We start from the raw sequence: 15,870 nt of genomic DNA, 5'->3' as shown, positions 1-15,870 counted from the left end.
GGAGGAGCCGTCGCCGGGAGTTGCTGCTGCTGCTGTTGCTGCTGCTGCCCGGACATGCCGGCCTCCTCCTCCTCCGCTGTCTCGCGCTCCTCCCTTTTGCGCGTGCTGCCCCGCCGCTCGGCACCAGCACCGCGGAGCCGCCCCCGGCTCGCCGCGGATCCTCGCCGCCGCCGCCTCTCACCGCCCGACTCGCCCGCCTCCCTCCCACGGCACACCAGCCGGTGTCTCACGGCACACTAGTGTGCCGCGGAACACCGGTTGGGAAACACTGTTGTAGAGGACCACCCTGCTTAACTTGCACACATTCTAGCTCAAACAGAACTTCCACTATCTGTACTATTTGCATTTCAGGTCCTTCTCTCCTCTGCTTACTCCACGTGCAACACTAGCCACTCTGCATCCATCTATCTGCAACTGAGGATTACACTTCATATGCCTGATGAAGGGAACTCTAGCCCCTGAAAGCTTGTGCCACATCAAAATGTATTAGTCTTAAGATGCCAGAAGATCATTTGTTGATTTGGGCAAGTGCTAGGCACTTAAGATTTATTTTAAAAATTGTTACTGACGTGTCACACAATTAATTACGGTAACTTTCTATGTACCCTTAGGCTCCCTCACCACCACAATATTTCTGGCTACAGACCTGAGCTGCTGCACTCACCAGTTGCTAGTTGCAAATTTACCTATAGGAGGCAACCAATTGCCATTTTTAAGGAGGTGAAGCACGATAGCCTATCTTGTTCTCCGCAAATTTGTCTGAAACCTGGATGGCTTTGAAAGAGGATTAGACAAATTCATGGGGGATAAAGGCATCAACAGCTACTAGCCATGACGGCTATGCTCTGCCTCCATGACTTTCTATCACTACCACCAAACCCACATCAAAGCAAGACAAGGCAGTCAAGCAGCAGCACTGAGGGGAAAATCTGAGCCTGGCATTAATGAAGACCCATTGAATTTGGCTGCGACCCACCGCAGTAGCCAACTTAGCATCCTAGTTAGTCCTGCCCAAGTAGTCAGCCACAGAGTCAAATGAGGAAGAGGCCCACACTTACCACCACCTGGTTGTTGACTTGCACTATCTCATCCCCCGGAAGGATCCCGCTGCTGCAGTGCTCAGCCGGGGACTGGAAGGGAGCAACACGTGCAACAAACAAACAAACAAACACGTCAAGATCTCCTTTGCTGGAAGGGAGAAGGAGGCAACCTGGACACTCTCACTCTTCGACAAATCCAAGTAAGCAGCTTTCTTGGACAGTGAAAGTTGAGACTGGGGGAGGGCTGGGGAGCTGCTGCAGAGGGGATTAAGTATTAACTTCAAGCTCTGACCTTTGGGGTAATTCCTGCTCAGCAAGGAGGCAAAGGAATGAAGAAACTAGCTGGGCTGAACAGCGTGCGCACACACACACATGCCAAGGTTTTGGCCAAGCTTTGGATGACGCAGAGTCACTGTCGGGGGGGGGGAGCAAAGCAGGTGGGCTAAGCCACGTTCTGCCTGGCACAATCTGAGGAAGAAATATGAGCTCCCCCACCTCTAGATGAGTTGCTAGGTTTCCCACACAGGCTGATTTCAGAGACCTGAAGTCACTGTTGGTGGGGCAGGGCAGGGCACTATTTTAGGATGTAAGTTAATGCCCCCTTCTTCCCTATGGGAAAACCCAGAGTGCGTTTCAAGGCTTAAGCATTCATCCTGATTTGTTGCGAGGAGATGAGGTGATGCTGGCTATGAGCATTTATGCCAGTTGGTTCACAGGGAGGACAGATGACGTTGCACCAAAAATCCCAAACTTTCCAGTGCATTTTCCTTAGCGTGAAAAGTCTGAGGTTTCAGGGAAGCAAGTTTGTTGCACAAGACCTCCCACAGTCAACTATAATTGTGTATCTTCAATTTGCCAGCATGAAACCAAATCCCTGTGAAATATAGTGACAGTCTGGGAATGCCCCGAAGACACAAATAACCCCCTGTATCTTCTTTCTGACTCACCTCTGGGGCAGTTCCCGATATGAAATGGAGACAGGTGGGCGAGGACTTAATCTCAATGCCCTGCAGAGGAAAAGATGTAGCAGACATGGTCACTGAGATGGTGGCAGAAGAGATCTTAGCTCAGTAAAAGAGCATTAACTACGCACACAAAAGTTGCCTAGTTCAGTTCCCAGCAATGCCAGGCTGGGCTGGGAAAGACCCGTATCTGAGGCTTTGGAGACCCATAAATATTCACATAGTTATCCCTCCATGGAGTTCGAGGTGGCACACGTGGTTTTCCCTCTCCTCATTTTCATCCACACAGCAACCCCTGAAGTAGGCTAGGTTAAAAGACAGTAACTGGCCCAAGGTCACCCAATGAGCTTCATGGCTGAGTAGTGATTTGAACCCTGGTTTCCCAGCCTGCCTCAGTATAAGGCATCTTGCTATATCAGCAGAATAAGAGTTGTAGTTCAGCAGCAGAGCAGCTGCTTTTGCATGCAGAAGTTTGCAGGTGAAATCCCCAGTATCTCTGGTTAAAAGGATCAGTTTGCAGAACAGACAACGATGGGCTTAACTGACTAGAAGCCTGTCTTGGGGGGGGGGCAGACAGCATGAGCCCTGGGGTTTTTGCACTGGCACCCAGATCTCCTGTCCTTTCTTCTCTATAATCTTTGTTGTGTTTAAAAACACCCGTTGTTTACAGGGCAGCTAGGTGTGCTTAGAGCACAGTAACAGTGAAGTTCCAACTGTCTTAATTTGCCCAGAAGCAATTTTATGTCATGGGCTCACTACTTTTAAGTACCCAACAACATCCCTGCCTGACTCTGTTTAAGACAACTTAAAGGGAGGAGGGAGAAGAGTTCATTCACCCTGCCCGTGATGAAGGTCAACATTCCTTCAATAAAGGACAATTATTCTGGGGGCTTCCAGGTTGCAGGAGAGGGACGTGACATTTCACTTTGCCAACCCAGCTTTGACAGACATACATAAACAGGGAAGGCCATACAGCTCAGGGCCAGCACACCTGCCTTGCATGCAAAAGGTTCTGAGTTCAATTCCTGGCATTTCCAGGTAGGGCTGAGAAATACTCCCTGCCTGACACCCTCAAGAGGCGCTGGCAGTCAGTACAGATAAAGCTGAGCAGCACGAAATGCTGTTTAGCCGCATCATGTTGCTTTGTGGGACTTTCCCATCCGCTCCGGTAGGTAAGTAAGTGCTAGTTGTTGTGATTGTTATTTATTATTGATTTCCTGCTCCTGTTTCTTATTTCATGTTGGAGCAGCCAAATATCACAGCCGCCTTTATAAGTGTTGGATATGCACTTTATAACTGTGAGTGGGGGCTTTGCACTCGGCTCTTTTGCCTGCGACAGCCTTGCAAAATAAAATAAAATAAAATAGCCTGGCAGGCTCACCAGACTGTCCTCTGGACCTGCTGCCACAAGTTCCACTGTCTCCAAGATGGCAGTTCGATGCAGGAGTTCAGCTGGACTGTAATTCAAGATGTGCTCGCAGATTCCTGAGATGTGTCTGCCCTGCAGGGCGCAAAGAGGGAAAACTCATTCTTTTAGAAGAAGCCAAGTGGATTATGAACCTTCTGACAAAGGTAAGAACATATGCAATTGGAGGCACAAGATCCTCCTAGATCTTCCCCTACCCCAATTTTTTAAAAATGCATTTGCTAACCGGGAGGTTACATGCACACCATAAATTTATAGCACATTTACAGCACTTTCATGGTCATGGCTTCCCCCAAGGAATCCTGGGAACTCACTGAGCTACAATTCCTGGGACACAAACTGCATTTCCCAGGGTTCTTAGTGAGAATCAACATGCTTTAAATGTATGGTGTGGATGTGACCTGGGCAAGGAAGCATGATGCAGACCGGTCTCCTGCTGTCTCGCAAATGGGATAAATATGGTTTTGATGCAGCTTACTCCATCGTAAGACTATGCTATTTACCTAGATTGAACACCAAGTGTTCAATTTTGAAAGAAAAATAATTGCTCCCAGTTCACACTCCACTCTCCACACTATTCAGTTGAGATATATATCAATAGGTTGTTTCAGGCTTCCAAAATGTGGTATGCTCTAGATGTTGCTGGACTCCAACTTCCATCAGCTAGCATGGCCGATGGTCATGGATGATGGGAACTGTAGTCCAACAATATCTAGAAGGCATCATATCAACTACAGTGGTACCTCACGTTACAAACTCCTAAAGTTACAAACGCTTCAGGTCACAAACCCCACTAACCTGGAAGAGTTACCTCGAATTGAGAACTTTGCCCCAGGATGAGAACGGAAATCGTGTGCCAGTGGCGCAGCGGCAGCAAGAGGCCCCATTAGCGAAAGCATGCCTCTAGTTAAGAACAGTTTCAGGTTAAGAACGGACCTCTGGAACGAATTAAGTTCGTAACTAGAGGTACCACTGTACTCCGGTCCTACAGCATGATCTAGTTTAGCTGTTTTATCTGTATCTAGTAAACAAAAGCAAAACTTTGAAACTGTCAAGCTTGGAGTTGGCTTGCATTCATCATCCCTAATGAACTTAAGAAATGGGAAATATGCTGTTTTGGAACATTTTCTGCTGTACATCCCTGGTGTGCACAAGTCCAGAACAGAGGCGGCAGACACGTTTCTCATGCCAGTAAAACATACTTGGCCATCTGAGGGGGCTTGTGTACTTGACAATGTCCAATTTAGATTAAAGGGACCTGAACATCCCACCCCCCCAAAAATAGCTGTCAGCCCAAGAATTTAAAGCAAGATTCCACATCAGGCTTCATCTCATAGCGCATTCCATCCACAGATTGCAGTACTTACAATCAGTAAAATCCGGTCCTCCCTCTCAGACACAGTGCAGTCCTGCAAGTACAAAGAAAACCAAGCTAGACTCTTCAAACTCTCCCAGAAACAGGTAAGAACTAGGGTCCTTCCAGATAACCTGTTCACCTGATCATTCATCCTGATTTGTTTGCAGGGAGATTAGACAAGGTTGTTTATTCAATGAGAATCCATTCTTGATTTGTTTATTGGGGAAGTTAAATGCTGCTGCATCAAAGCAAGTGTGATCCCACATTTTCCTCTGCATTTAACTCATCAATTCGCTTATCATGAAAAGTCTGATCTTTTTGGAGAAGCAGGTTTGTTGCACAAGACCTCTCAATCAACACTAACTGGATAGCTTGGATTCGCCAGTATGCGACTGAAACCCACCCAAAGATAGCAACAGCCTGGAAGCAATTGTTCATTCAAAAGCAGCAGGGATTCTCTCTGAGTGTACTAGTGACCAGGGAAACAAGCTCACCTGCGCAGGTGCAGTACAGATTGCATCTTAATTCCCTCCAATGTCTACCCCCGCCAGTTGCTTTATCCACACTCCTAACTCTGGGTGCCTCCAGGCAGTCCTTATCTTGCAGGTCCATACCAGAAACTTAGGTTTACACAATTAAAGTGCTTGGCCCCAAAGGACTTTCTGCAGTTAGGAAAGTGATGGGGAAATGCAGCAAAATGTGTGGGGTGAACAAATGATCAACAGGAAGATGTGTGGACAATCCTGCAAGCAAATCAGGATAAATGTCCATTGTCAGATAACTGCCTTGCAAACAAATCAGAAGAACACTCAGTAAAGGCTGGGCATACAGTATTCCAACTACCAGGCAAGTTTTGTGCAAGCAAATCAAGCTGAATGCTAAAGCAAACAGAATATCTGGAGGAGCCATGAGAATGGTGGGTAATGGCTGCTGGATCCTAGGTTTGGCTCAGCTTCCTTCTCAGGGTCAAGGGATGGATATATTTTCTACATGGAGTACCACTGACCATTCTCCCCGCAGCATTAAAAACACACAGAGAAAAATAAGAACACCATTAATGCATTTCAGGGTTTTTATTTTGGTGTGAGAGAGACTAAAACAGTTTTCCAAAATCTGGTGGCCTCCAGATGTTTTGGTATATAACATCCATCAGCCCAGTCCAGCACAACTGTGTAGTTCAAAATACAATCTAGAGGGCACCAGGTTGAAGAAAGCTGTACTACAGAGGACAGCTCTGTCTTTTCATCTGCTATCCACAACTCAAGGCAAGTCTCATCAAGCTGTGCACACATGGCATCTTAAATGTGCACAAGCGTGCATCTGCATGCGTGTGCATTAGAGGCAGGTTGCCCTGAGGGATCTGGCTTTCAGCTATGATAGCCAGAAAGACTGCGCAGTCATCAATCATGTGTGTTCCACTCGATGGTATTCCAGGATCAAGAAAGATCACACTAGGGCATCTTATCTTCAAACACTGACCTTCCCCCAGTTAACGTAGGGTATTAGGTTCCAAGTAATGCCATGCACACATCTCAGAGGGAGGTACACATTCCACAAAATGATGTGTTTTTGGATGCAATTATACTGGAGGTAAAATGACTATTTACTGTTCTGCTCACCACATGCTGATCCAATGGATTTTTAAAATATCCCCTTAGATCCCCCCTTAAAAAGAGAGAGAGAAAGTGTACTAGTTAGAGTGCTGGAATAGGACCTGGGAGACCAGAGTTAAAAACCCCAAACAGCCACAAAGCTCATATCCCAGCTTTCCTCCAAGGAGCTCAAAGTGGCACAAACAGTTCTCCCTCTCCTCATCTAGGAGAAAAGGATCTAGGAGTCTTGGTTGACCACAAACTTGACATGAGCCAAAAGTGTGACGCGGCAGCTAAAAAAGCCAATGCAATTCTGGGCTGCATCAATAGGAGTATAGCATCTAGATCAAGGGAAGTAATAGTGCCACTGTATTCTGCTCTGGTCAGACCACACCTGGAGTACAGTGTCCAGTTCTGGGCACCACAGTTCAAGAAGGACACTGACAAACTGGAACGTGTCCAGAGGAGGGCAACCAAAATGGTCAAAGGCCTGGAAACGATGCCTTATGAGGAACGGCTAAGGGAGCTGGGCATGTTTAGCCTGGAGAAGAGGAGGTTAAGGGGTGATATGATAGCCATGTTCAAATATATAAAAGGATGTCACATAGAGGAGGGAGAAAGGTTGTTTTCTGCTGCTCCAGAGAAGCGGACACGGAGCAATGGATCCAAACTACAAGAAAGAAGATTCCACCTAAACATTAGGAAGAACTTCCTGACAGTAAGAGCTGTTCGACAGTGGAATTTGCTGCCAAGGAGTGTGGTGGAGTCTCCTACTTTGGAGGTCTTTAAGCAGAGGCTTGACAACCATATGTCAGGAGTGCTCTGATGGTGTTTCCTGCTTGGCAGGGGGTTGGACTCGATGGCCCTTGTGGTCTCTTCCAACTCTATGATTCTATCTCATCCTCACAACAACCCTGTAAGGGAGGCCAGACTGAGAGAAAAAGACTGGCCCAAGATAACCCAGTGAGCTTCACTGCTGAGTGAGGAATTTGAACGTGGGTCTCCCAGGCCCTAGTGCAACTCCACTCTAACCAGTACACCACACTGGCTCTCATACATGCTTCCAGCAAAAGGGCAAAATGGAGACAATGCATTGTCAGGGACAGGCGCTAGAATTCAGAGACTGTTCCAGTTAAATAGAGACAGTTTGAAGATATAACAATCCTGCACTGCAGCACAATTAGAAGGAGTCTTGAGATCTCTTTAAAATACAAACACTGAAGTTTTAAGGTCTCTGCCCCCTTCTCCAACATGCACCGCCCTCAGGCTCCCAGGCTCAAGCCCAAAGTCTCAGGACCAGAGACTCAGATTTCCCAGCAAATACTAATGACAGGAACCCAACTGCACAAACAAAACAAGTACTTGTGGGAAGTGGGGAAGGGAAAAAAGAAAGAGTGAAAAGCAGAGTACTAAGAGACACTATGAAAGAATATGACATTTTCAGAATACACACATCCAAGCCCTACCCTACAGGCCGGAGAAGGTTTGCAGATCACAGCTGAATGAAGACCTTCTCCCACCGCATTCCCAGCTTCCCTTCCCATCCGTCAAAATGAGTTGGGCACATTCTTCTTTCCTGGTCATTTGTATGTTTTTTATCTTAAAAGCACTACAGAACGAACAATACAGGCTGCATGCCCACCATATATTTAAAGCACACCCACTCCATGGATCCTGTGAACTGTAATTTACCCTTCACACAGCTACGATTCCCTTACCAAATTACAGTCCCCAGGATTCTGTATGTGTGTGTGTGTGTGTGTGTGTGTGTGTGTGTGTGTGTGCGCGCTTTAAATGTGCTTCAAATATGCAGGGTGTATACAGCCCTAAGAAGACACCAACTCTCTCTCTCTCTCTCTCTCTCTCTCTCTCTCTCACACACACACACACACACACACACACAACCTTTGCTTCAAAATGCCATAAAATATCATTCACCTGGTAGGGCACCCCTAAAGATCAAATGGTTTTTGTAGAGGTAAAACATTTCCACTTATAATGCTACAATGGGAGGGGGGAACTCACCTCAGGTTTCTAGCTACTTCTACTTAGATAAAGAAGCCAGATTCTTTAGTTTCTTCTGCAACATGGCACACCTTGTCACGCCCCTCCCCTCTGCTCCCAGCTCTTTTAAGAAATCTATAGCATGGAGCTTTTGACAATTTCTTGCTATTACGACCTTCACACTTTCTTTCCTTTCCTATGCTCTCATCTAGAGCTGGCGGGATTTTCCAGTAGGACCATTTGTCATCAAGTCCCTCCAGCTCATTCCACAGATTCCATCGCAGAAGGTCACACAGAGAAGGAACATTTTACAAAGAAGCTACCTACCGCTGTGCCTACCTGTAAAAGCTTCCCTGAAGAGACTTTCTCTCTGTCTCCCCTCAGCGCATATGCTTCCTTTCACTGGGCTACATCCAACTAAAAATGGAGATTCCCCAAACTCAGCTATCCAGCCCTGACCCCGATCCCAAAGCGTGACTCACTGGATTATTTCTACAAAAAACAAGTCGCTCCCTCACCCCCGTCCAGTTTTGTTTACCTCGCTCTTCTCGGTCTCACTCCTCCCACCCATTTCTGGTCAGCTGCCATTTCCCTCAGTTCATTCAAGTTCAGAATAGGGTGTCTCATCCTCTGTCAGCCAACAATGAGCCACAGAGCTTGGCACCTTACAACCCACAGATGGATGGCCTCTCTGACCCAAACATGGGGGCGACCATCTTTCTGGAGCAGCATACCTTTAAAGTACACTCGAAACATGTTCTTTTTCTCAAAGAATTCTGGGCCCTGTAGTTTACCCCTCCCAGAGTTAAAATTCCCAGAAACCCTTAACAAACTACAGGGCCCAGAATTCTTTGAGGGGGGGAACGTACTTCGAATGTGCTTTAAAGGTGTAGTACGTACACAGCCTTTATTTCCTTTCTGAACAGTTTCCTAGGAAACACCCTAAACTAAGGGATTAACAATAGAAATATCAATCCAATTTCAAATCCAACACACACACAGACCGGGAGAAGAATCTCCACTTAAAAGGCTTGTTGTAAAAGGAAGGTTTTTTGAAAAAACATTGAAATGACAGTGGAGACAGCACTTGTCTCATGTGTTGTGGAAGGGAGTTCCGAAGGATTGACCCAGTTCTTACATCATAAAACAAACCTCCTGATGCAATAGTATCTGCAGGAGGCTCATTAAACTTCAGGCCAATTTGCAGACTGTTTCTTAACACAGCTCAGCTATGTACATACAATATATTTAAAGCACCTTCTCTCAAAAAGAATAATGGGAACTGTTGTTTAGCACTATAGAGCTATAGTTTCCAGCACCCTTAAACTACAGTTCTCAACATTCTTGGGGGCAGGTTTTAAATGTATGGTGTTTATACAACCTCAGTTTTGAAATCACACCAAACCACAGTTAATGAAGTTTCCCTATTGATTATTATTGTTGTTATTCAAACTTACAGCCCACTTTTCCTCATAAGCATAAACTCCAAATGAGTTACATTTTAACACACAAAAAAACTTCATACAAAGTCCAAAAAACAAAATAAAACATAGTAATTTCTTCCAATTACTATAACAGCAAACAAAAGCAGATCACATGAACACTTAAAAGATAGCTAGATAGACAGGAGAAAAGAAAATTCATAGCCATGCATGTTCTGTTTAAAACACCAAAAAGAATAAAGAACCACAGCCTTCTTAGGGAAGGTACAGTATTTCACAATTAGGTTCTTCAACTGGGCAAGACACTCTTTGAACCACATTTGTCACTCTGAATAAGGCCTCAGGCACTGAATGGAGAATACACACAGGGACACCTAAATGAAGGAGGTGCTATAGTGTGGATGCCTGAAATGATAAACCATAGTTGGTCTGCTACTCCTCCCCTGAAACAGGAATGCCAAACATACCAAAAATGAAATCATAGTTTGATCACCTGTACACCGAGAGGCTCAAATCAGGATATGTGTTCTAACCTATGGTGCACTGTCCAAATGGAGCAAAGGAAATCAATATTAAATTGCCTTTCTGTGTGTTGGTGGGAAAGAATTTGGGACATACGGAGGAAGTCTTACGAACGCTCTCGACAATGTAACTGGATCACAACTCACCATGTCCCAGGGTGAGGCTTCAGTTAAGTATGTGGCCATAGTGTGGGAGCATAAGACCAGCTCAAGAGGCACAAAAATAAAACCAGCTTCAATTTCACCAAACCACATGATAGTCTGGGTGTGTCCTTCATATGGGGAAAGCCTGTGATAAGGTGCATCCCCATCTGTAGTGAGCCGTCAGCAAATCATCATAGGGTACAGCACATATTTGGGGGAAACATCTGTCCAACCCCTCCTAAAGCATGCTGAATTATGAATTCTTCACATAGTGTTGGAAAGTCCACAACCTCCTGTGGACCAAACTCATTTCAAGTCAAGCATTCAGCTCATGGGAAGCCCACAAACAGGATCTGAGCACACCAAATCAGCAGGGCTTTTCCTACTTGTGATTCCCAGCAAATGGAATTAGCAGCATAGAGCAGGTGTCAGTTTCTGGAGTCACAGCACAACCTGCATCTATAAAGCCTATGGCCCCCAAAACATGTAAGCCCAGCTTGCTAAGAGTGAGAAAGGACTAGAGAAGACCCAACAGAGCCAGCACACCCAAGTCACTTGCCTTGCCATTGCAGGGCAGCTAATCACCTCTGGATAGTAGTACAAAGATTTATGGCAGTCAAAGACCCACTGGACATTCTGGCCTTCAGAATACTTTCAGCTGGAGGCACAAATAGGCACTTATTCTCCCACAGAGGGCCAAAGCTAAGCTTCCCAGAAAACGCACATTATAGGCATTGTCTTTGAACAACTTACCACTTTCATAATCTCTGCTAGATCTCCACACAGCCAGATGATGTCTTTGCTGGCTGAAAAATCGTTAAGGTGGGAGAAGAGATACCTGCAAGAAAAGATAAATGAGCCTGCTTCCTACATGCCAATAGCTCCTACTTGATACTTGGAGATCCCATTTTAATACCATTTCTGTCTACTCTCCACCTGACTTTGGTATTACAGGTAAGTAATACTGCACTGAAAAGAGAAACACTGCAAGAATAAACAACACTGTGCTAAACAAACCATCAGTCTAACGTGGTATATGGCAGCTTCCTATGTTCTCATAGACAGTCTGAAAAACCGCTGACATCTGGCTCCAATTTGGCTCTCGGAAAAATGGCCTCCTACTTGATTATGCCGAGCTCCGGCATTGGCCAAGCAGCCAGTGGGTGTTTGAAGCTGAACACAGGACCTCCAATTTCCCTTGGTACCTTTTCTCTCAGACCAAAGAGATGAAGACACAAGCTCAATGTTTACTCCTTATCTTCCCTCGGGTACAGAACTCTACAAGTGAATCATCATTTAAACACTCCCAAACCCTTTCCATTCAACACACCCATCTCCCTTAAATCTGCATGAAACCTTTCCCCTCTCCAGCCCTTTTATATTATTTTCCTAAGTTAATTCAGTGTACAGACTACCTCCTCTCCACTGCCCCAAAGTAGATAACAAGAAGCAGTATCTGTGTGTGGGAAACATTTGGCCTTCTGGATGTTTCCATCATCCACAGCAAGAATACCCAATAGCCAAGAATGATAGAAACTATAGTTCAGCAACATCTGGAGGGCCAAAGGTTCCCACACCTGGTCTACACCAATGGGGTCTGTGACAAAAGGCTGCAGCGTGGAAATCTACTGTTCAGGATCCCAGCCACTCCACTCCATTCCATCTCCCAACTTGTTTTCCGTTCTCCCCTAAGAGCCAGTCAGTGTTCCAGGACCACAGAGTATTACTCAGTCCTCATTTGACTGTTTGGGAGATTCATTCACAAACACACAGCTTTGCTCTTTTGGATGGCAGGTGCCATTTCCATGGCATAAACAGCACCCACAGCCTGAACATTATAAATAAAGGGAATGGAGAAGATGATCATGACAATCTTTACCTGTTGAGCCATAAGAAGAGACCCTTTGCAGCGCCAATCAGCTCCACCACACAGCCCAGGAGGTCCGAGGAGGGTTTCTCCATAGTGTATCCGTCGTAGGTGCTAACTTTCCTACGGCTCAGGATGAAGGTTTCAATCGTCCTTACAATGCCTTGCAGCTTCTCAGTCAGCACCTGCAGGTTGGTCGTTGCCAGGTCATAGTTCTAGGGAGAGGGAAACAAGCCCAGCTACCCTCACTAAAGGAAACAAAGGCTTGTATACAGCTAAGTTTCACTCAAAGTAGGGGGGTGGGATTTGGTTCAGTTCGCATTTAAAGGAGAAATTAAGCCAAATTCGCACTTTTCAAATCAAGAACTCAAACACAGCCATGCTTTGAAATTGACACTTCTCTTAACTTTGCAGTGCAGTTTCCCAGCTAAATAATGCTTACAAAAAAATTACATATAGCAAGGGGAAACATGCAGAAAAATGAAGATATTGGTGAAAATAACGTACAAAAATGAATTATATTAGGAGAAACTGCTCGCAAAAATAGGTGGTCACAACGGCACAACTGTGTTTAGTGTTGCATGAAAATGCTGGAGATTTTTTTTATGAAGACACATAAACAGATTGATGGAAGAGATCTGTGTGAGAGATAGGCAGGAGCGATTGATTAAAATAGAGAAAATTCATAGTACAAAGGATAGTCTAAATAATAAAGTTTTCAAAAGAAAGAAGGGAGGGAAGGTTCCCCGATGAATCTCCATAGGGCAGGGCCTGCCACGCTAAAGGTTTGCTCCCTAGTGAAGGTCAACTGAATCTCATGGGTGGAACTACCTTAAGGGCCCCGTCATAGTTGAGGTGGAATATAAGGAATCAGATGGTCCTCAAGGTACTTCAGAGGCCCAAGTTGTTGAGGGATTTGTGAGCCGCACTGAGGTTCACAGCCATGTGCTCACCAATACACAGAGCTGCTCCACAGCTTCCAGAAGCAACTCCTGATGGCCAACGCGCCTCATGCCCAGATCCTCCAGGTCCCGATATGACAGATGAAGCAGCCCCTTCCCAGTCAGGCCCCATGTCTCAAAGGGATAGTCTTGTAACGCTGGATCCAAACCTAAACGCAGAAGAGGAAAGCATTTGATCCTCTTTCTTTCATGAAACTGGCCCAGAAGTTTTGGAAAGAACTATAGATCAATGGCAGGGCACTTGCTTGGCATGCAGAAGGTTCAAACTTTGGCATCTTCAGTTAGGAGGTGGGTGGGGAACCATTTTTTTTAAAGCCTGGGATCCTTTTTGGGTAGCCATGCAAGGGTCACATGCCAGTGGTAGGCTGAAAAGTTGCAGGAGCAATGAATGTCATTTTTACCTTTGCATAGTAGGTTAGTTTCCAAATACACTCACACAGCCCCCCCCCCGCCCCCATCTTCCATCCAGGCATGCAAGAAGCATTATCAGAGTCCAAGGACTCTGTTTTCTACAGCTGATAACAAATTTGGCAAGGCTTACAGAATCTCATATTTTAACTTTGCAATCACATGTTTGGGGGAGTCTTGGGAGGGAGCAGAAGAGAGAAAGACGTTGTCAAGCATCATGTGGCCACAAATATTTTTATGACTTTGATTTCTTCCCCCCAAAATCAGAGATGGGAAAGCTGTGCCCCTCAAGATCTAGTGTGACTACAACTCCCATCATCCCTGACTGTTGGCCATGCTTTGGGAGGTAGGGGTGGCCGATAGGAGTTGGAGTCAAACAACAGATGAATTAGCAGCTGTGATATTTCATTGCAATTACTTTTTTGCCTTTGCTGGTTGTTGCATTTTAAATTGCAATGACCCACACTGAAATCAGTTGTGAGGAGGAGTAGGACATTAATTATTTAAAACTAACACTTCTACAAGGCCAAGGTTCCATGTTCCTGCCCTAAATCTAATTAGAAATTACAGCTATTTTATTTTAAATGGTTTTGACCTGTCCTGAGATTATTATTATTAATATTATTATTAACTACCTTTCATTGTAAGATCTCAGGGCAGGATAAGTGAGAAGTGGGATAGAATGCTGAACTTCATTTGTGGCAACCCACCCTGCAACCTGCTGGTGATAATAATTTATAATAATAATAATTTATTATTTATACCCCACCCATCTGGCTGAGTTTCCCCAGCCACTCTGGGCGGCTCCCAATCGAGTGTTAAAAACATACAGATGGTCGAGTAATAAATTGATTAACAGTAGCAGCATAAATTCTGTAAACAAACACATCTGGAAGACAAGGCTTCTCTATCCCTGTCCTAAATCTAATTAGAATCTTATTTTTGCAAACAAATGAGGACTTGGCTGATCTCTCTTCCTCTTCCCAGCCACCCCCATAGTTTTCCAGTTCTGTTTCCTTCAGGGCCAGATTTAGGTTTGATGAGGTCTTAAGGTAATGGGACCCTTTATATGTCCAGCTGTCCTTTGTCAACAACAAATTGTCACTGCTTTTTGTGTTGAATATATGCTATATGGTAATTTATGGAACTAATAGGTATCTAAAGCCATTTGCACATAACAAATAGGAGCCTACAAAACACTGTTGCTGTATGTAGGTTTTATTTTATTAGTTTTTTATCTTATATTTTGGAAATGTACATCCAGTGGGTTTTTTTTCCTTTAAATTTTTCTGGGGGCCCCCAAGAGAGTGGGGCCCTAAGCTATAGTTTGTTTAGCTTATATGTAAATCTGGCACTGGTTTCCTTGCTCTCCCAGGTCTGCAAATTTGGAAAGAGAGCTGCCCTGTGTTAAGAAGCCAGAAGTGGGCAAAGGAGGAGGAGAAAGTCATGTCTGACAGCTACCTCCAGATCCTTTCCTTACCTCTCCACAGTCAACCCATGGAAAAATCGGGCATGTTATGGCAATCACAACACTGTTTGGGGGAGTGGCTTCTCCTCCCACTCCATTGAACACGTAGTAACCGCCCGGCCAGGTAAGAAGGGCCTGCCCAGAGCAGGAATGTGCTTCATTCCTGTGGGCAAGGAGGTCGGCTCTTATTCACTCCTGCCATCTCTGTCATAGTTGCAGTTTTATCTCAGATTTACACCTCCTGGTTTCTACCAGTTTCTCGAGTATGGGCCAGCCTCGAGTCCCATGGAGGCGCAATAGCCGGATACAGCACCCTCCCAACAACACACACCTGTCCGATTTAAAAATATTCCCCCAAAGTTCCGCTCTCCCTCTCACCTCTCATCCAGGCCACCACCATCTTAGTATTCCAGGTGGAGATGGGATCCATGTTCCAAGCCCTGGCTTAGTCCCTTCTGGACACTCCTATTCGAGGAATATGTTTCCGTTCCAGGGAAATCACGGATGAAACTCAAGACGCACCTGCAGGTTCCAGCAGGTAACTCCCAGCTGGGTTTCTGGTTAGTCCGCCCACTTGTCACTCGGCAGTAAAGCCCGCCTTCTCTAAAACGCAGGATTCTCTAAGGCAGTTAGTAAATGTTGTCCAGCTGTCCCCCTTTGGGGAATTGGGAAAGGTA

General features: G+C 45.4%; 1 protein-coding gene across 3 annotated transcripts in view; it reads right to left on the bottom strand.

Annotated features, from left to right (window-relative positions):
* CNKSR1 (connector enhancer of kinase suppressor of Ras 1) overlaps positions 1–15,709 on the bottom strand; it is a 34,571-nt gene extending 18,862 nt beyond the window's left edge. The window contains exons 1-8 of one of the 3 annotated variants that reach the window (XM_083511916.1): positions 15,572–15,709; positions 13,309–13,466; positions 12,368–12,570; positions 11,242–11,326; positions 4,796–4,837; positions 3,384–3,503; positions 1,988–2,047; positions 1,059–1,130 (exon numbers count right to left, since the gene is read on the bottom strand). In XM_083511916.1, the coding sequence (XP_083368042.1) occupies positions 1,059–1,130; positions 1,988–2,047; positions 3,384–3,503; positions 4,796–4,837; positions 11,242–11,326; positions 12,368–12,570; positions 13,309–13,466; positions 15,572–15,623 (792 nt within the window). In that variant the 5' untranslated portion in view covers positions 15,624–15,709. Of the gene's footprint in view, positions 1–1,058; positions 1,131–1,987; positions 2,048–3,383; positions 3,504–4,795; positions 4,838–6,404; positions 6,451–8,919; positions 9,127–9,385; positions 9,493–11,241; positions 11,327–12,367; positions 12,571–13,308; positions 13,467–15,571 lie in introns of those variants that run through there. The other 2 variants (XM_083511917.1, XM_083511918.1) reach the window with 2 other exon arrangements.
* Positions 15,710–15,870: the final 161 nt, after the last annotated feature.

Source organism: Podarcis liolepis (assembly GCF_965112155.1).
Source record: "Podarcis liolepis genome assembly, chromosome: 7".
Taxonomy (NCBI): Eukaryota; Metazoa; Chordata; class Lepidosauria; order Squamata; family Lacertidae; genus Podarcis; species Podarcis liolepis.
The sequence above is the reverse complement of the archived record's forward strand: the minus strand, read 5'-3'. Positions and strand labels throughout refer to the sequence as shown.